Source organism: Epinephelus fuscoguttatus, linkage group LG21 (genome assembly GCF_011397635.1).
Source record: "Epinephelus fuscoguttatus linkage group LG21, E.fuscoguttatus.final_Chr_v1".
Lineage (NCBI taxonomy): Eukaryota > Metazoa > Chordata > Actinopteri > Perciformes > Serranidae > Epinephelus > Epinephelus fuscoguttatus.
This window is the reverse complement of record NC_064772.1, coordinates 19,442,941-19,463,725: the sequence shown is the minus strand read 5'-3', so window position 1 is coordinate 19,463,725 and position 20,785 is coordinate 19,442,941. Positions and strand designations below refer to the sequence as shown.

The 20,785-nt window shown below is 41.5% G+C and overlaps 1 protein-coding gene and 1 long non-coding RNA gene across 2 annotated transcripts in view; one reads left to right on the top strand and one right to left on the bottom strand.

Moving 5' to 3' along the window:
* Positions 1 to 15,016: 15,016 nt before the first annotated feature.
* On the bottom strand, positions 15,017 to 19,466 carry zic1 (zic family member 1 (odd-paired homolog, Drosophila)). The gene is made up of 3 exons (XM_049564915.1): positions 18,192 to 19,466; positions 17,629 to 17,792; positions 15,017 to 17,289 (listed from the first exon to the last, which is right to left on the bottom strand). The coding sequence occupies exons 1-3, from the start codon at positions 19,150 to 19,152 to the stop codon at positions 17,092 to 17,094; spliced, it is 1,323 nt and encodes a 440-aa protein (XP_049420872.1). The 5' UTR covers positions 19,153 to 19,466; the 3' UTR covers positions 15,017 to 17,091.
* A 611-nt stretch (positions 19,467 to 20,077) lies between these two features.
* LOC125881676 (uncharacterized) overlaps positions 20,078 to 20,785 on the top strand; it is a 58,254-nt gene continuing 57,546 nt past the window's right edge. The window contains exon 1 of the long non-coding RNA XR_007448251.1: positions 20,078 to 20,784. This is a non-coding gene — a long non-coding RNA (uncharacterized LOC125881676). The remainder of the gene's footprint in view (position 20,785) is intronic.

Genomic DNA, 20,785 nt, shown 5'->3' with positions numbered 1-20,785 from the left:
CCTACCTCAGCTTTTTAATCTCCATTACTTCAAAGGAAATAACTTAAAGACTCACCAAGCTGCAGCTGATCATAATTGGGGTAAATAGTAAGCAATGTACGACTTGCAAGCAACTGTTATTATCTATATTGTGTGCTTTCAGTTGTTAGCTGCCTCGTTAAAATTCATGTTAGCTTGAACACATCCAAGTGCTGCTTTCTGCCTTTATTAGTCGTCCTGCTCTTTACAGTAAATGCATGTAGAATGATGCCAAAGATGGTGAAAGGGCACAAGCAAGCACAACGTATTCATAGCAAATGAAAGGAAAGTCTGTGTGCAGCACCAGTTTATTAGTACAACATTATTATTATTACTGTAACAATGATGGACTGGCGTGTTAAAAATTTGGCCCCTGTGAATCAGTCCAACCTAAACAAAATCAAAGATATGCAGAGTGTAACACTGATAGTGATCTGATTAGTTACATTTGTGAATAAAATGTCGCGAAGCTTCTAAGGGGATCACAAACGAGGCTAGCAGAGGGAATATAACTACCTGGGGCTTTTTTTTTCTTGTAATTGCTTACTTTGAATTTTGTAGTTGGATATTTGCATCGGCTTTCTTGGATGTTCTGCTGGATTCATTTGTTTTATGATGGCACTAATGGCCATTCAAGCTCTGTTGCTAGACTCTGGGGGAGGAAAGGGGTCAATTTATTCCAACTTAAAAGAAAATAGTGGTGTTTCTGAGCTTTTTTTGCTCGTCTCTATCATAGTTAGCTCAAAGCCACTTCGACTGGTGTTCAGTCCGTGTGGTGTGTCATTAGATGAGCATCTTGGTTTGCCGACAAGTATTTGCAAGGATCAACAGACATCCTCAACAATATGATCAGAACATAATTTAAAATATAGTAACTTACTGTCAGGCTGATAACAACTTCACAGATGGAGGACTTTCCTTATGTTATTGCATCTTCATCAAGGTCCGAGTGAGGCTTGAAAATGTGGCGGAGATTCCAGAGGTTCAAAAGATGTTTTTTTTCCCTCCAGCACAAGACGACAGACCCATTAAACATTTAATTCAGCCTGGCCCAGGTGTTTCTCTCTGTCCAGCTAAGCAATACAACAGTTACACCATTTATGGACTGTCCAGTGTGCAGGTGGCAGAGAAACTTTTGGGGCACACCTGCCAGCTGATCCAACCATTAGACGACGCACCACACTGTCTATCGCCCCAGTCCCCGGAGGATGTCCCTCACCATGCAGGTGCAGAGATGGATTGCACCAGATTTAGCAATTGCTTCCTTGAAAAACCCTCTTTAATCGTCTGTGAATGAGACAACTGGATGCAGATTTTCCGTGCATTACTGGGAACACTTGTTTCCACACTACAATAAATGGTTCTACAAATGTTTTTAACCAGCAGCCATGCCTTGAAGTCAGACGAGGTGATGTTTTATACGCTGGCCTGAAACATTATTCCATAATTTTGAATTTTGACTGTAACATTGTAAAAATAGTTGGAAAGTGTAATAAGCTTTTCCTCCGCTCCAAAAAAATATGCAAAAAATTCAAAGTCCTAAATCCGCTGTGGGCTTTCTTCAAGCTCCAAAACATGTTTCAATCTTCCTACTGAAAACACTCAGAGGCCACGAAGCTGCCACATTGCTTACATGGCTTCACCCAGCAACCATTATACACCTAACCATACTCTGACCACTGTGTTTTAACATCCTGCCACGTCCGACCCAAAATAACACGGCCATGAGGATTCATAGAAACAGAATGTAACAGACTTCCTCCTCTCTGATCCATAAAACTCAATAAAATAACCGGTTTTAATTCAAAAATCTGATTTAAATAATCATTTCACTCCAAAGCTTTGTATAATCATTTGCCCGTATGGGATACAAACTGCAAGGTGGCCATTTTATACAGAAAAGTGTGATAAATTATGGTATTTTCTGCAGTGGATAAAAAATTAAATTAAAAAACGGAAGATAATCCTTTTTGCAATGTAACAATATTAATTTGTCACAGCTAAAATTAATACCATAAACTTCACATACAGCTGGAATTTATGAAGGAATATAAATAGAGGGTATTCTATTAATATTCTTAGAGGAATGCTTAGGCCTGGCGTTATCTTCCAAGATTCATCAATGCTCGTAGTTATTGTCCAGACCCCCCATGGTTGTAATTCGTTATCCTTGCCATCTCGGTAAACTGCATTATTTAGTTAAGAAGATGTAATTCTATTCCTCTCACACGTTCAGCAAGACTCCGGGCCCGACCCAAAGCAGCCGCACATAAGTGAGTTTGCACATGCGACGGCTTAGTGTGTTTAAGTTATAGATGTGAAAAAATCCAGATGAAAGGACTCCCCTGATCTTACAGCAGAAGTGATTAAAGTTTGGTTGCACCCAAGGGTCTGAGAGATATTACTATTACTACGTGTTAATTCCTCAGACGATTGGGTATTTATGTAAATCCTTTGTTTATCATGTATCCATATGGCGAGCTGCAAAGATAATACATGTGCATTGTTTCGATACCAAACCAGATGTTGACTTATCTGAACCGCACGACTGATTTTTCCTTTAAAAAGCAAACAAGCCAAAAACATAAATCGACACAAAAGAAAAAAGGGGTTTAAATACTAAACAAAACCATTTGCATTTGATTTAGTTCACATGTAAATGATTCATTTAGCATTTTGAGGAGCTATTACACATTGCTGTATTGTTTGGTGTTGTGCGGCTTGATTTCATGCTCATCATCTCAGCGATTCAGAGTGGTGTATTTATCCCAGCCCGTAAACAAAATAATCATTAACCAGCAATGCAAGGAAAGCGCTTTATCTTGGTAAAATATGATACCAGGTGAGGCTGCGTGTCTTGACAGGTCGCCATTTTCGAGCCACTAATTTGCTCTCTTTGTGGCTGTGGCAACTCCCAGCACAGCGGCAGGACAATTATATCCAGGTGCAAGGATTTGATTCAACAAATTCTAGGTGGATCATTCCAGCTTGCTCCGGGCCCCCCCCTCCCGCCCCACTCCCTCTTTGCCGCGTTGTCTCTCTTCTGGGCCAGCTTGGAACAGATGCCCTTGAAAAATCTACAGCCCTCACATGTGACTGAGGACCTTGACAAAAAGCTGAAGCACTTCCAGAAACTTGAAAGTCATGAACCATGTTGTATATTATAATAATTGGAATGGCAGCAACTGGAAACATTCCCCTGAATATTCCAGAAGATAATGGGACATGCTAATGAGCATGGAATCAAGCCAATCAAAAAATGAGAGGAGAGGAAGAGAGAGGGGTGGAGATGGGAAGGTGCCCAACGAAAAAAAAAAAAGAATCAAGGCGAGCATGTGGGGTGGGTGGGCCGCATGTATGTGTGATGTATGTGTGCTCTGTCTTCTTGGAACAGCAGCACTGTTGAGTGTAGAATAGCACTGTACAGTCCGCCTGTCAAAACTGTTGATGCACATTTGGGGGAAGTATGATTTGGGAGCTCGCACCTGGCAGACTGAGGGATTTCATGCTATGCTGCCATGCCAAAGCACTCAAGCTATGCCATGCTAAACTCAGAGCTTAATTCTCTGGTCGCCACACACAAAACATGACGGAGGGCCCATAAATATACACACTTTTGCTGGTGTGATTGGGGAAAAGAAACTGTGGGTGCAGACAACTTTGAGGAAATGCTGTAAATCTGAGGTCTAATTTACTGATTTATTTGAATGTATTTCAATAGTAATAGAATTCAAAATGGAAATTTCCAACCAGTTTTTTTTCTAGGGGAGCAAATTATGTAAAATTCAGCTAGTATGCAACTTATTTCTTTATGTACTTAAGTCTTAAAGCACCCCTTTAAAATGATCATACACCTCTTTAGGAGGAGCTTATATCGTAGCGTCTTATTAAAAATGCTGGACTGCATCCTCCCCGTTCAGTGAACTCTGTCATCAGTGACACACTACATCTCAATCCTGCGGACAGCTGATTGGATTTACTCAAAACTTGGGCTGGAGAAAGTCTCATGCTGGGAGTAAAATTGACTTAGGCCTGTATTCAGAGGGAAAGATGAAGGGCATCCAGTCTTATCACTCTCCATCCCGTGTCTCCCTGCAGCCCCAATACTTTCCATGTGTTACTCCGATGTGAATTTTCTACATGTGATGTCAACATCAAGCCAGGACCCAAAGTCAAGGGAGGTACAAGGGGTTGAATCAAGAAGTGCTGCCAAACGTTTTACGGCTTTGGAATCCACGTTCAGATTGTTCAGTGGATGTAAGATCGCTGTGACAGATAGATGCCAGGAAGCTGGGTGGAGATAGAGATGTCGCTCGTGTGACAAAGTTGGGTCAGATCGGCAAGATTTGGGACACTCAAATTCATGAAAAATTATTAAGCATAGCCAGAACCATTTTTTTGAAGAGCCCCAGTTTGCTTAATGTTTGTTTTATTACACTAATACCACCTTAATATTAAACTGCAATGATTCCCTAAATGCATTATGACTCAAATTCATAAAGCAACCTGGTTCAGACACTCACATCACAGAGCTTAACGTTTTATTGCATGTTACATTTGAATTTCATTTGATAACCCCTAACAACGTTTCTGTAACTGTAATGTATAAAAATGCAGACAGTGTAACCAGGGGGGCTGCGTATAATTTCATTCTCACTGCATCCTCACCGGGGTGCTGGTTCTCAGACTTCAGCCAGAACACAAGCCTTTATTTGATTTAGGGAACTCCCCCTCTCATGTGCCTCCTCTGCTCATGAAGTGTCCCAGTATGGAATGTCTGCATTATTACGCCGCTGACAGAGATTGATGTGTCTCCAAACCATCTGCACATGCAACAATCCTCAACTTGAATGAACTTAATTGCAGGAAAAAGAAGAAAGAAAAAAAAAAACACTTTTAAGTGTTCAGAGTTAGAAAATAGAAAGAATGATAGTTTTAACTTTGGATGTTTCATGTTGAAGCATATGTTTGGAAGACGGGAAAACAAGTTTTGTAATGGTTGTTTGATATTTTAGTCAAACACCATCAGCAAAAGTGTCAGGAATGAGTGATTTATTGGAACGCCGCACGTGGCCATGAGGTTGGGTTGTGGCAGAAGCAGCTGAAAGCCACCGAGTGATGTAACTTTGAAATTATTTATGAGTCAGTGACATATCATCAGTCAGACGCTCAAATCTAGGCCTCCCAAAATAGGCGTGCAAATAATCCTAAATGGTCCTCTGTAGCATTCATATATCTTGTTCTACAATACAGATGCCAAAACTACAAGAATTTTTTTCCAAGCTCTGAATTTAAAGTCAGAATTCACAGAATAAAGTCAGAATTTTAAAATTAAAACCCAGATTTCTGACTTAAACTCATAATTTTTGCACTAATCGTCTCCCATACAAAACATCAGACACAAGTCAAAGCTGCTTTTTAAAAAGATGGCTCAGTCAAAAACAGCATCCCCATACATTAAAATAACTCCTGTAATTCATACAAGCAGGTGTGCGATACGTTGTCCGCTCTTAAAGGCTCAGAGAACAAAGGCTGCGGTGCACTTGTGCAGAGAATCGACCTGTAGCTCAGTGGGATAAAGTGTTCAAACCTTACAGTACGTCACCATTTTGTTTAACATGGCTAAGGGATCACAACGCTAATCCCCCCCACACACTGCCTTTGGTTATAATTAACTCACAGTGCTTGATGCTAATACTATTTTAAAGGTACGTTTCTATGGACTCTAATCCTGATTCAATCTCTCTTCCTGTGTAAAGCACAGAGAGGAGAAAAGCAGAGGGTGGCTCCTTGTGTTCTCGTTACGTATTATATGTCCAGTAATATCACAGGGTTTTATGACTTTAATATATTCAGGGAGAGTGTGAGGTTTTCTATCTTCTCTGCTTTGGATTCCTTTCACGAAGCAGCAGAACAAATTATGATTGCGAAAACTTGGTGCAAGCTCCAAAAACATTTAAATCCAATATTTTAACTGATTTAACACCTCGGTCCATCATCTTCTTTTACATAAAAAAAAAGCACATAAATCAAAACATAAACAAAACCAGTGATGCAGTGACAGAGTTTCAACAGTGAAACTCAATTACAGACTGCGCTTTTAAAGCATAAACCAATTATTTCATGAAAAGAAAATACAAACAACTGGAGGATTTTTTTTTAAAGAAATATATTAAAAGCGATTTGCAGGCGTAGCTGCTTTCAAACAATTCCACTCGCCATTAGGTAGCAACATGCCGCCATTTATCTGCTCAGTGACAGGGGGATGCGGATTTCTGTGAAGCGGTGACAGATGGATACTTACGTCGCACAAGTTTGGAAACAACCTTTAGCGCAGAAGTTCAGCTGGATGCTTCTTTTTAAGGACTTATCAACACTTGTCCATTAGACACAAACTACTGCTGTGCATGGCTTTATACCAAATAGCGGAGTGTGGGTGCGGTGCAGGGGGCTGTCATATGTTTAGAAGAAAAAAACAAGTGGTGGCAGACACGTCATGTGACACTTAAACATTAGTCCTGCTATTTGCTATGAGTAAACAGTGAATTGAACCCACAGTTATATATTAATATGATATATATAATAGTAGCTTTAAGACACAGCTATCTTGCTGTAGATCTTGCAGTGCATGCAGAGCTTTAAAGTTGCAAAAGCTGCTGACAAGTTCCCAGTAAGCCATAAACCACCAGTGCAACACTACTTGTGCAACACTGATGTTCTGATGTGGGTTTGCGTTCTCTTGTAACGCCACTTTTCCTCTGTGCTCCAGGAACACTCTCATCTAGATTTCAGATTTCAGCATTTCGATGTTATTCGTGGGTTAGAGCGTTGCTGTTTTACAGAAGTTGATCTTCTGGAGAGACTTGACCTTTTGTGAGTGCTAACATTTTATTTGCCCTTTCAATGGAGTACAGTGGTTTTACGAGACCTCAGTAAAGCAGAGCTCTACATAGAGTTCAAGCACTACATGTTATATGAAAAAGAAAAGCATCTTATGAGTTGGATTAGCTCTGGCAACAGATATAGAGAGAAATCCACAGTGATTCATCATAAAAACACAATACTTTCTGAACTGTGACACATTTTGTCATAAAAAGTCTTTATTAATGCAACATTATTCAAACACAGTCCACTCTGACAGTGAAGTGTTTCCACATGCAGACATTAAATACCCCGTCACGTCCCTCGCAGTGACCTAACCTCAACCAGGACACAATCCCCCCCGACACGGCGAGGATTGAAATCAGCTCTGGTCATTTGTTGTCATTAATTTTCAAAATCCTCAAACACTGGCTGCGTTCACGCTGTGCGAGCAACAATGACACAACAAACACAGGCACTGTCTACACGCAGTCATGAAAATGCATTTTGGATATTTTCCTTCTTCATTAAGCAAACATTAAAAAAATCCTGGCGTTTTTACAATAAATATTTTGATATATTTTCCCACAAATAAGTGGCAGTGTGACGTTTTTGGCCACAGTTGTGGTGTAATTTCCATTGCAGGTGGAAACACCAATTAGTGATTAATTGAAGGGGGTGGAAAAATAATAAATGGCAAACACCTGGACCAAGCAAATTTGGGCCAATCATTATCCATCAAACCATGAGTGAGCAACGAGCAACTGGGATTAATGGGAAACATGCGCCTTGTAATGTTGGAAATGCGTGCCATTTTATTTAGGAATTATTATCAGCAAACAAATTGAATTATCACAGTTGAAACTGTCAAACGGTTGGTCAGATAAATTGATTTCCTGTCTGCCAGGATGTTTACACAAAGCGATATGCTGGAAAGTGTGACTGAGCTGTGGTTTCAAAATGGAAAATGCGCTTTTTTTCGCCTCCCCTTGCACCTTAAGTCATGAAAGTGTAAGCAAACATGGCATGAAGATGTAAAAAAAAATGCCTTTTTGCTTATTTTTTAATGTTGGACATTTTACAGAATAGCCCTTTACTCAGCCTCCTCCTCGCTTATTAGTTTGTTGGCAATATTGTGTGTTATTACCCTGCATGTTTACAAGAAACAGAGCAGTCACAGGCTGCGTTACCTCCCAGTGTCTCACCTCTCTGCACTTTCAACTCAGCGCTGTGGCCTGAAATAATATTAAAACCCCTGGTTTGTATTTAATGTTGCTCAAGAGGCGCTTTCACACACTTTCTTCATGTCCCTGTCAAAGGAGCACAGAGGTCGCTGCAGCTTCTGGAAGTGATGTGACCCTGTTATATCACATATTTTCATCTATTCTCACCTGAAGCGCACCGAGTCACTCAGTTAACAGCGATATGAAGGAGTCAGAGACATAAAATCAAACTGCGAGATACTTACAGGAGCAGCGGCTGCACGCAGGACGGACTGTGTGTTGTAAATCTTGGACAGTTGAGCAGGATTTGCTACATCTCTCGTATTTATCCAGTAAAACATGACATTTCATTTTGACAGTCTACTGCCCATATACAGATGCACCAAATGAAGTTTTCTCTGTAATGAGTCATATTCCTTCACACACACACGCTCACATCTGTCCTCTGGCAACATTAGGTAGCTAATATTCTTTGCCTGCTCGAGTTCAACAACTGAAGTGCACAGGCGTAAGTACGAACACACACACACACAGGACAGAAACAGCTTCCAGATCTTTCTTGGCTCCCATCACCAGTCAAGTTGCATTTCCACCTGTGTCCTGCTGATGCAGCTGCTGAAAAACACTCCACGCCAGGCGCACTGTTATGATGATACCTTACACGCCACGTTTTGTTTGCCAGATTTTACTTTTAATCACTCTCTTTCTGTGATGAAGATATAATTATAAATGAATGCACTGCAGAGAGGAGGGACGCATCGGGTATGATTGAGGCGTTGCATCAGTTGGTGCGTTTCAACAGGCTGATGTGCTTTAAATGTTAAATGCACTGATGTGAATACCGACTGTACGCTGGCTACAAGATGGCAGAACGGTTCGTAGGTGTTTGCTAAGGTCAGTGAAAATGTCAGTGAGAAGACATGTCTCCCTCCATCGACGTGCTCCCTGTGAGTCGTAACATTTTACAGCAGCATTTAAAGGTTTTGGCTTAATGACACCGTTTTTATTCCACTCTGAAAATAATAAGGAATGGAAAATATCTACGAATGCACACACTGGGATGACAAACAGCCACAGAGCACACTGGACTCTACTGATGGATGGACTAATGATGGATGTTCTTCCATTATCAGAGTCGAACTGAACAGTGAGCCAAAACAATTACAAAGCCCCAAATGTGTGCATAGAGAAAGAAAAAAAAAAGTGTGGATATGAACATGGCATTGAAAGTAGCTGCAATCCTGCGTGCACGAGCCAGCTAACCAGGGGGAATTATGAGTTTGTTTCATTGCACATGTGTTTTTTTTCTAAAGTGATTTACTCGTCAGGAAGGGAACAAAAATATGAAATAGATTTCTAGTTCAAATATCTGCACCCAGGCAGGCATAACGACCTGTATTTATTGCCTCTTGTCTCTGACAAATATTTGAAGGCTTTGGGCAGCGGCCCAACAGGAAAACAACAATGAATTTCAGGCAAAGCAAAGATAAAGCGGTCGTGCAGAGGCTAGTGAGTTTGTTTGCTGGCATGTTAACATGAACAAATACCGCTGGATGTTAAAATATTCAGACGCTGACCTGAGTTAAGAATTACATGTTTATGTTTTTGACTTGGGTTAGGGTTAGGGTTTGATCAAGGTTTTAAAGGGATGCACTGTAAACTGTCAACTCTAACCTAACAGGAAACCACCCTGAGCTCAGAGAGGTGCAGAAAAAAAAGTGATGCTCTGGGTTGATTTGGGGTTAGCATTTTAGAAACCCACACTAGTTTGTTTTACTAGGTTGTGAAATTCCTGCTTTGACAGAATGGGTGATGAAGGACGAAGGCCTCTAATACGTTCAAACTGCTAGCAGTGCGGAATACTTAGGGTCTGCTACCAATTTAAAACACCATATGCCTTATAAACAGAACAATAGTAAATGGGTTAATTGGGACTCATTGTTAAAGCCGAGGAAATACAAAGCATGCAACAGGATGAAATCCAAACATCAGTTCGCATCAGGCTTAATGTCACCATAAACAAGGAGTTCATATGGTTTCAGCCATGTTTCCCTCAGGGCCACCTCGTGATGCACAGTGACAAACACATCGCGATGATGGAATGGATCAGTAGAAATCTGTCAGTCATTATCTTTGTCTGGTCATCCTCATTGCAAAAGAAGAAGTCATTATCAGACTCATCAGAGAAGCAGATGTCGACAAGCTGCTCTGTAAGCGAGAAGACCTCTCCATTGAGCAGCGCATTAACGCACCATATGTATGGCTTTTTTTAACACATAAAAGAAAAATGCGGGCTGATATCATTCCGCCTGATGAATTTATTAAAAATATTCTGATTTATGCCCTCGGAGCAAAGTGGCTGCACTTGCATGGCCTGGACGTAAACAAAAGGCTGTGTGGCTCATTAGCAAAAATTAGAAACACAGGATTGGGAACTGTTGTCACTCATTTCATTGGTGGGTCTCGTAATACATCAACTAACAGCTATATTTTAGTTGTTAATTTTGACGCTGATTTTTTTTATTTTTGTAAACACAAGTAATGAAGAAAAACAGAAAATAACTCAGTTTGTTCAGTATGTGAATAAACATGCAGTTTGAATTAAAATAAAAATACGGACTGGCCCTTTAAGTGATTGAGAAGCTGGTTGCAAAAGGGTTAAATAATGGAGAGTTTGGCACCGGAAGCTCTTTGGTTACAGGTTCAATTTCTTGGATTTAAGGGTCACTCTAGGTGTAGATTTCCCCCTGTCACTATTGGGAAGGACTGACACCACTGGAATTAATACACTCCCCAGATTCTTATTTTTATTTAAGGCCCTACCTTTGTACATTAATCCCATTACATTTAGGTGTTACTTAAATTTGTGTGGGATGACAAAAAACCATTGAGGTTTGGCTCTATCTCATTTGGCAGCTCAAACACAAATATTACAAACATGGCTAATGGACGATACACAGGCGAAATGGAAGTCAACAGAGGCATGGAGACACTCCTGTCTTTCCTTGAGGACAAGTTGGAACCAAAAATAGAAAACAAATGGTTTCAAAATACTCTCAATGTCTGGAATAAACTCCTTAAGATTCATAATGAACCACTGGGATTGAGAGAAGTAAAAGCAGATCCCAACTTTACCCCAACAAAGAGTGAGGCATCTTTAAAGTCTGGGATCAGAAAGGGGTTGAGTATATTCGGACAGTTTATCCACCACAAGGGAATTGTGCAATTTGAATCATGACAGCGAGAATATGATTCTCATTTTTTTAAAGATATTTACAAGTCAGAAATTACATTGAGAACAGTGATATAAAGAAGAAAACCATTACAGATTTCAGGGTATGCAGGGTTAGATCATGTGAATGTGTCCCCTCAGTAAAAACATAAAGGTAGAAGAGGACTTTTATTTTGACAGGATTAAAGATTTACACTGTAAAGTCGTGCAAACACAACAAAATGATGCATAAAAAACTCTTCGGTTGCAGGTTCCTTTTGCTGGATTTAAGGGTTGGTCTAGGTGTAGATTTTGGGGGGACCAGGGGACACATCCCCCTCGATATTTAGAACATGCGCAACTGTTGTCCCCGGTAAAAACATGGATGTATAGACGACTTTATTCTGACAGAATTAAAGATTTTCACCATAGAGTAATGCAGACATAGGAAAATTATGCATAAAAAAACTCTTCGGTTGCAGGTACCATTTGCTGCATTTAAGGGTTGCTCTAGGTGTAGATTTTGGAGGGGGGGGCGGGGGGACACGGGACACATCCCCTTCAGTATTTAGATAATGTGCATTTGTTGTCTCCAATAAAAATGTGGAAGTAGAATAATTTTATTTGGACAGAATTAAAAAAGATTTACACCATGAAATCGTGCAGAAATGGCAAAAATGATGCATAAATAGCTCTTCGGTTGCAGGTTCCATTTGCTTGATTTAAGGGTTACTCTATGTGAATATTTTTTTTTTGGGGGGGGGGGGGGACAGGGGACATGTCCCCCTTAATATTTAGAACATGTGCATTTGTTGTCCCAAAAAAAAAAACATTTAAGTGGAAGAGGACTTTTATTTTGACAGAATTAAAGATTTACACTGTAAAGTCATGCAGAAATAGCAAAGTGATGCATGAAAAGTTCTTCGGTTGCAGGTCCTATTTGCTGGATTTAAGGGTTGCTCTAGGTGTAGATTTTGGGGGGGGGGACTGGGGTCACATCCCCCTCAATATTTACAACATGCGCATTTGTCGTCCCCATAAAAACACGGAAGTGGAGGAGGAATTTTATTTTGACAGAATTAAAGATTGATGCAGAAATAGCAATGTGATGAATAAAAATTCACTTGAAAGCAGGAAATTATGGGTTTGAGATTTAATTTTTTGGGTGGAGGACCCCCAACCCCCTTGCACGTGTCCCCCCAATATTAAAACGTAACCTACGCCCTTGCTCCCTTACCCACACCCGCCGACGTGCCATTGAGCAAAACGTTTCCAGCTCCACAACAACAGCGCAGAGGTGAACCACGACGTCGCTGCACGCTCCCTGGACTTCCCCCGGTATAAGCAGGGCTGAGACGGTGGCTGCTCTCCCCTCTGCAGAGGTGTTGCAGGCTGCAGCAGTCTCACCCTGTCGCGAAGAGCTAATTGGAGTGGCCTCATTTAGGGGCACGTCAAAGGGGACGCGACAACACCGTGTCAGCGCCTCCACAAATCTCCTGCACGGTCTAAACTTAATAGCATGTCAGAGACCACAACTGATGCAACGGGGGTCACCGTGAGCCTATGTTTCACTATAACGAGCCCTCTCCAAACCCGGCGCTGGGACTGCGGTGGCAAAGCGGAGATTAATGTCCCAATCAGTGATGTGGTTAAGTAAAAAGAGCTGTGAACTATACGAGCTGCAGTCCGGATTATCATAAGGAAATAAGACATGGGGAAAAATATAATTTGTGTTATGTCTTTGCACAACAGATTTGACATTTTATTTCTGAGGATGGATAAAGCCTTTTTCAGAGGGTGCAGGACTACACATGTAGAGCTGTGGTTTGAATAAAGATTTAAAGAGGGTTACATAATGGATCATAATTCAGGGTGAGGCTGAAATGTGAAGGTCAAATTTTTGGAATAGTTTGGTGTTGGATATTTCATTTAAATCGGGGAATATTACCACATAGCCTATTTAAATTAAATAATTACATGAATGTATATTTTCCTTCTACTGTTGCTCTTTTTAAGGCCAAAAAATAATACAAATAATTTTGAAAAATCATGTTTCCAAACTCCAAAAGAACAACCAGCCTCTTACTACAGATTATACATCATTATGTGCACAAATCAATATCTGGATTATCTTTGTATGCAAACTTCGACGTCCACTGCAGGATGGATTGCTCCATTACCCAGAGTCTGGCAATTAAATCCCTTTATGGCTGCAAATACGACAGGGTTTCTTGCAGGCGGTTTTCAAATGTCTGCATGCCAATAAAGTAAAGTGGCCTTGACTTGAATTTGACCTTTTTGTATTGGGACTCTTAAGCTCAGCAGATGGAGGCTGCAGGATGCCGAGGTTTTTGCAGGATATTCCATGACTTGCAACTTGGCGCGTTTTTAAACTTTGGAAGGTGTTAAAATTAGATATCACATGTCCCTGTCTGAAGAATGGGATCATTTTGCCGGGAACTTAATAGTTAAATGTTTAACTTATCGATGTAGTTCTCTCAGAGTGACGGCAGCTGGGCAGGCACATCAGAGTGCTGGCAGAGGCATGGGCACCTCATCCATCAAGAGTTACGGATTATAGCTTTCTTCTAATCTTGGATTTTACTGCATGTGTCAGTGGCTGCAGTCTGCATTTATTGTTTTAAAAACAGCCATATTCAATTTATGTGTGAGGAGAAAATGCCAAATTAGATTCAAAATGCATTAAAAAAGACGCATTACTAATTTAAAACTTTTGCTTTTAAAGGCTGAATGGATTTACTAAATGTTACTGCAGGAAAAAAGAAGCCAATTCTGATTTTTAAAGGTGTAAAAACAACATGAAGTAAAAGGCTGAACCATCATCCTGTGTGATATTTGATGCGCAGCTAAGCTGCACACTGTCTACCTTGGTAACACAAACGTCAGGCTCGGTTTACTGGCCACAAGTGCTGGTAATAAATATTCATGATGCTGGCGCCTGCGCTTTCCCGATATCTGAGTGTTTGTCATTTCCAGACTTGAGCGTAAATACATTTAAAGTGGATGTTTTTCCTGCGTTCCTATTTGATCTGGAGCCACCGTGCAGCTCTATAGGTAGCCTGGGAGAAGACGCGCCGCAGCCTGTCGTCGAGCATTTTATTTTTTGATAGCGTGTGTGTGGCTGCAGTGTAAAGCAACACGACAGAAGCATGAAGTGGAAATTAAACAGCACAGTCAAGGTTCATGCTTTGCATTCAGTCGCACTGGCACGTTAAAGCAGCAGCAGCAGCAGCAGCAGCAGCGGCTGTTTGGGGCTCAGAGAGGTTGTAGTTTCTCTCCAGTTAAAAACATGTGCAGGGAAATAAAACGGGGATAAACTATGAACTCAGGTCCATAATGAGCCAAATAACCAGCGATCCAAACACAACTCACATACATGGAAAGTATTTTCCATCATTATCAAGCTGGACTCTGAAACACTATTTTACATTTAAAGGCTTTTTCTCAAGTTCAAATGTTGAATAAACTAGTTTAAGGTGGATTCAGCCTCCATCTCTGCGTCTGTCAATCTGGCACCAGCTTTATATTTAAATATGGCGCATGTGTGGAATATCCCGCCAGCTTTGAAACCACATGACATAGCTTTAACACATCCACTCTAAACTATTTATATTTCCAGTTACATGTGAAAATTTTTCTATAAAGCTGCAAAGTGACTTTCTCAAACGAATTCACGAGTGCGTTTTTTTTTTTTTTATTTTATTTTATTCTTCCCTTCCTATAGCAGCAGTGCATCAGTGGAGCATCAGCACTGGAACCTAGATAGATAGATAGTGTTAAATAGAGTCGAAAAAGTCATTTTATTACCATCCTTCATTTATCTCCAAATTTAATAGTCCGTGAAAAGAAAATATGAATACATTTCAATACATTTCAGCAAATCATCTAAGATGGTGGATGTTTTTATTTTGGCTGGTGAGGACGCACGGGCACGCGCGCGCACACACACACCTCCTGTGCTGCTGCTGCTGTGTGTGTGTGTGTGTGTGTGTGTGTGTGGATTCTTTTTACGATTAAAATTGCATTTTCTTTTCGGGGTGTGTGCAGCTTTTCTTTTTTTTTTCTGACAAAGCTGCAGACTGACAGATCGTGGCTCCGCGCGCACTGGCAGTGTTAACCATGATCACTGGCGGCTGCTGATGTGATCTCTGCCTAATGGGGCGGTCAAGCAAGCTGCAGCCAGGAACAATGAGGGGGCCACATTGACTCCTCAGCTCGCCCTAAATCTATGAAATCCGACAAACTGCAGAAAAGGGGGAAAAATAAATTAGATTTGAAAATTAGATTCCCGAACAATTAAGTAAGCCAAACTATCCCCGGTTTTACACTGAGGAACAACCGCCGTGATTAATCGATTTAATTTGCACATTACTGGAGGGCAAAGTGTTGGATGTTAATTTTGGATAAACAGAAGATGCAGGGGAAAAAAGGGGGAGTGAATTTACTTATTATTGACTGTCAGGGAAGTTGTGACAGTGCGGTTAAACCTTTAGCTTTGAATGAAATGCTCACACACACACACACACACACACACACACACTCACACAACACACACTCTCTCTCACACACTCACACAACACACACACACTCTCTCTCTCTCTCACACACACACACACACACACACACACTAAAGAGTTAAATCATTTGTGCATCCACACATGCAGCTTCCTTAAACCCGTGCTAAATGCATTATTATGAGCAAAAAAAAAAGTCCACCTCAGTGTGCAGCTAATTATTAATATATATTTTAAAGCACCCATTTAGTGTCACACAGATCACCCTCAACACACCAATGAAACCAAAAACCTCCCAACGCATTGCATTATTGTATTTTTTAATCCTTTAATATAGTACGAAATGTATCCAAACATTTTTTTGTAAACTAAATTTTACATACGAGCGCATTTCTCCATAAATACCGATCAGCTTCTAACATGTTACCGGTCCTTTACATGCGGATAAATATGGAAAATTGAGCTACTTACATGTAATAATACTTCCTTTCAGACAAAGCAATTGACAGAGATTTTATATTTATCACGTACATAAACAGATTGACACGGAATTTCAGGCTTTCACTACACGATTTATCGACATGACATTAAATAACAACAATGATACTGGTGCTACTCAAACTGGACCTTGGACGAAAATGTTGCACTGAATAGGCTACAAAAGCACATTAATACTAAGAGTCGGTTAGGTCGACGTGTAGACTGTAGTAATACTGAATAATTCACATTTGGTTCACAACTATAACATTCTTTTCAATGAAGTCTATTCATCGCAATATTCTTAAAACCATCTCATTTTTCCATATATCTAGGGACCACATTTGTCACAAATTTTTCCCTTAAACTGTGATAGAACTATTTACAAAATAAAATATTACATTTTTTTATTCCCAACTTGGTGAAATCCTTATGTACAAAAATTCAGGCCTCTACCCGGAGATAGCATGCTTTTTGAGATCTCTTCTGAGCAGTCTCTCAGTAGAAATAAAGACTCAAAGAAATATTGAGGAAAAAGGAAAAAGAAGTTTTAACTCGGTGGCTGTCCTCGCCTCCTTTAAGTCCATGCATTCTCTCTCATCGACATTAAGACAGCCTTTAACTGTGTGGGGCCTCCCGTGTTTTCTCAGTCCATGTCTCACTGGCTGACTTTATAAAGTCTTTGATTCCAAGCAGTTTTTCTTTTTTAATTCTGCAGTCTCTTTTTTTCTCTCGCTCTCGCTTTTTTCTTTTTGTTCAAAAATATTTACACGTACCATTCATTGAAATTTGACGACAGCGTGCTGTGGCTGGTTGTGTGGTGTACTGCTGAGGCTGCTGGTGATATGGAGCTGCTGCTCTGGTTCTCTGTGGACGGGGATACTATGGTGGGAGGTGTGGAGGACTCGTACCCTGAACTGGCCGCTGGAGATGGCTGCGGTCCCGGATTGGTGGATTCGTGGACCTTCAATAAACGAGAGAAATGTTATGGAAAAAAAAGCATGCTGCATATGGCTGGTTTGTCCCCGGGTTTGTTTTGTGCAAATAAAAAAAAGGATTCAAAAGAAATTCGACTGGTCTGAACATCTGCAAAAAAATACACACCCAAAACATTATTATTCTCATTAAGATCTTAATCTGATTTGTCGGTCGAAAGAAAAGAAAGAAAGAAAGTGTCAAAGCAAATTAACTTCTCTATTTCCTAATACTGCAAAAATATTTTTCTCCACTCAAGCTGCAAAAACATCACTAAGCAGCTACAACATTTGATGATTTAATAAAATAAATCAAAGCCTTTTTTTACCTTCATGTGTTTTCGGAGGGAGCTGGGGTGTGTGTATGACTTGTCGCACATTTTGCAGAGATAGGGCTTGTCCGACGTGTGGACGTGCATGTGTTTCTTGCGGTCACTGCTGTTTGCAAACCGCCTGTCGCAGCCATCAAACTCACACTTAAAAGGCTTCTCACCTAAATACAGACAAAAAATAAATGCAAATATTCAACACTGGATTTCATACTACACATTTGATATTTTAATATGTCCAACGTGTGGGAACAGAGGAGGTTAATTATAGTGAGTAATAAAAAGGCAGCCTTTTTAATTTTAAAAATTAATAATAGACAATTCAGCTTAATAAAAGGCTGCAAATTAATTTAACTTGAGCCATTTAGGTTATTTAATTATTTCATTTAGTTAAATTTAAATAGACTTTAAGATAAAACATATGAGATATTTTCTGTTGACAACTGCAGTGAATCACATGCCAGTGAAGAGACTTCAGCTGCCCAATAAATAATAACCCGGATCGCATGCATATTTTGGATGCACATTGTCAACATGGATTTTAAAAAAGCGGGGAGTCTTACCGGTGTGCGTCCTTTTGTGAATTTTTAGATTTTCCGATCGAGCAAATACTTTGCCACAGCCGGGGAACGGACACGGAAAGGGCTTTTCTCCGGTGTGTACTCTGATATGATTTACAAGTTTGTATTTGGCTTTGAATGGCTTTCCTTCTCTGGCGCAGTCCTCCCAGAAGCAGATGTGGTTGGTCTGCTCTGGTCCCCCCACATGCTCCACCGTCAGATGGGTCACCAGCTCGTGCATCGTGCTAAAAGTTTTGTTGCACGACTTTTTGGGATTCGTCAGCTGCTCCGGCTCGATCCACTTGCAGATGAGCTCTTGTTTGATCGGCTGCCTCATGTATCGAAAGAAGGCCCCTGCTCCGTGGTGTGCGGCCATATTCATGTTCATGGGGCCATAGCCGTGCAGCTGGGTCGAGGCATAGTGGTCGGATCGTGGGCTCGTAACGTGGCCGTACTGGTCGGCCCGTCCGTACATGTCCCCCGAGAAGCCCAGCCGCATCTGGCTGTTGACCACGTTGGAAGACGCATGGCTCGCCGCTTGCTCGTGGAGCCCTGGGAAGAGCAGGTGCCCCGCTGCATCTGAGTGTCCATGTGGCCCTGCGAAACTTCCGGAGGCGAACAAACTGTGCTGCGCCCCGGTGGCGTCCCCGAAACCCCGATTTCTGAAGAGAAAGTCCCTGGTGGAGTTGAAAGCCGCCGTGGAGTAAGAGCCAACGTGGGTCGGGTGGTGGTGATGTCCCAGGGCGGCTGCTGCGTAGCCGGGCGCCTGGGAGGAAAACGCCGTTTGTCCGGAGCCAATGTCGTGGGAGCTGTGGTTTATTTTGAAGGCGCCCATCCCATCTGCGAACGGATTTATCCCCAACGCCACTTCTCTCTCTGTGACTTCGCCTGTTGAGTGATGCCGTGAGGAGCCGAAAGTAGTGACTCCTATGGTGGGATACTGCGGTCCTGCGTCCAAGAGCATCTTCAGTCTAGACTCGCCGAGACGACTGAGAGCAGAAATCAAAAAATCACGCACAGATATTCTTCCTCCCCCTCTCTCTATCTCTTGGACCTCACTCGACTGAGCAAACTCTCAAATCCACCGATTTTCTGTTTACTTTCTAAGACGCGAGGAATTCCCCTATACCGCGCATCCGATGCACACGCAAAATCATGTATACATGCAATATTGTCTTTTGCGGTTTATCTTCCTGTGGCGCAACTTTCACCTCCTCAGTCAGGCGGTGAGCTCTAGACTGATAGTCGCAATCATTCCTGCAGATAAATGAATTGAAAAGACAACACAGTCCAGCCCTGATGAATGGGAGAGGAGGGGGGTAGTCATGTGGGCCCGGAGCTGCGCGCTCATTGGCGGAACACCTTTCCCCCCAATAACATCCACTCACCAAATAACAATCCACGGTGCAGGGCCCACACTTCTATTGGCCTCTTTGCATCATCAATCCCAGATATTGTGAGATTGCTGACTGTGGATTTGGTTAAAAGGCTGAATAACAGCAAAACAAAAAGTTGAGGAACACGAGACAACACACCGGCCTTGTAGAAAGTCAAAGCACGTTTTGCAGCCACATAGTGCACTAAGAGTTTGTAAAGCAAATGTGTCGCGTTGTCTTTGTTAACCTGGGGACATTAGATCACCAAGCAGAGCCCTATGGTGCTGTAATCGGTGACGTTTTTGCACAATGAAGCACTCAGACATTGTGTGTCTGTGTATCTGTCTGTGTATCTGTCTGTCTGACACGAGCTTGAGAGATACAAGAAGACAATGCCAGAATCAACTATGACAATCATTTAATTTACTGCACATATGGACTGACAGGACTGTAAACAAACCTTGCAGCATTCAATTGTGGAGCCTTCCTACATGCGTCAGGCACAGGTATGGAGTCTCTTCTCAGGAGCCCCCATGGGAGACGTTGAGGTTTTGATATAAAGTCTGCCCACTGTCACCACTCTCTTTAAAAAGCTCTGTTATTATCAACTTATCCCTTTTTTACCTCGAAGGGAATCCACATAACGTTTTGTTGTCTGTCTCTTGTGCGCACTCTGCGTGTTGAACACAACGTGTGCGCGTCCACTGGAGCTCACACCAGTGGAACATCTGTGCTTTAGATTTCCACATCATCACGCTCACCAGCACACCCCACGTCCACAAAGGTAACCTTGCATATATAGGCCAGTATTTAACTTGGATCCACTAGTATGCCTAATGTATCCATCACGGTTTGGCTGTGCTTGTGCAACTTACTCATTTCTTTGCAGGGCCAGTGATGCATAGCCTGTGTGTAAAACGTTGTGGGTTGTCGAAGTTATCAAGTGGGATTTGCGGCGCTCTCTGCAGGAACCTCCGGCTGCTAGAGTTCAAAGCCACATGCACAGACGTGCCATGCGAACCATTAAAATATCTTCTTGGCTACTAGGCTAGTTTCTACAAGGCTTTTTCCAAGTCAGTCTTGGGAGACCAAGGGAAGAGGGCAAGTTTTGTTGTTCTCAACTTAACAAGTAGCTACACCTTCAACCTGATCCGGCGTTTTAGGTAGCCCACTTCTCTGCTATGCAAAATTTGGAGGGATCTTTCAACAGGTGGAAAACGG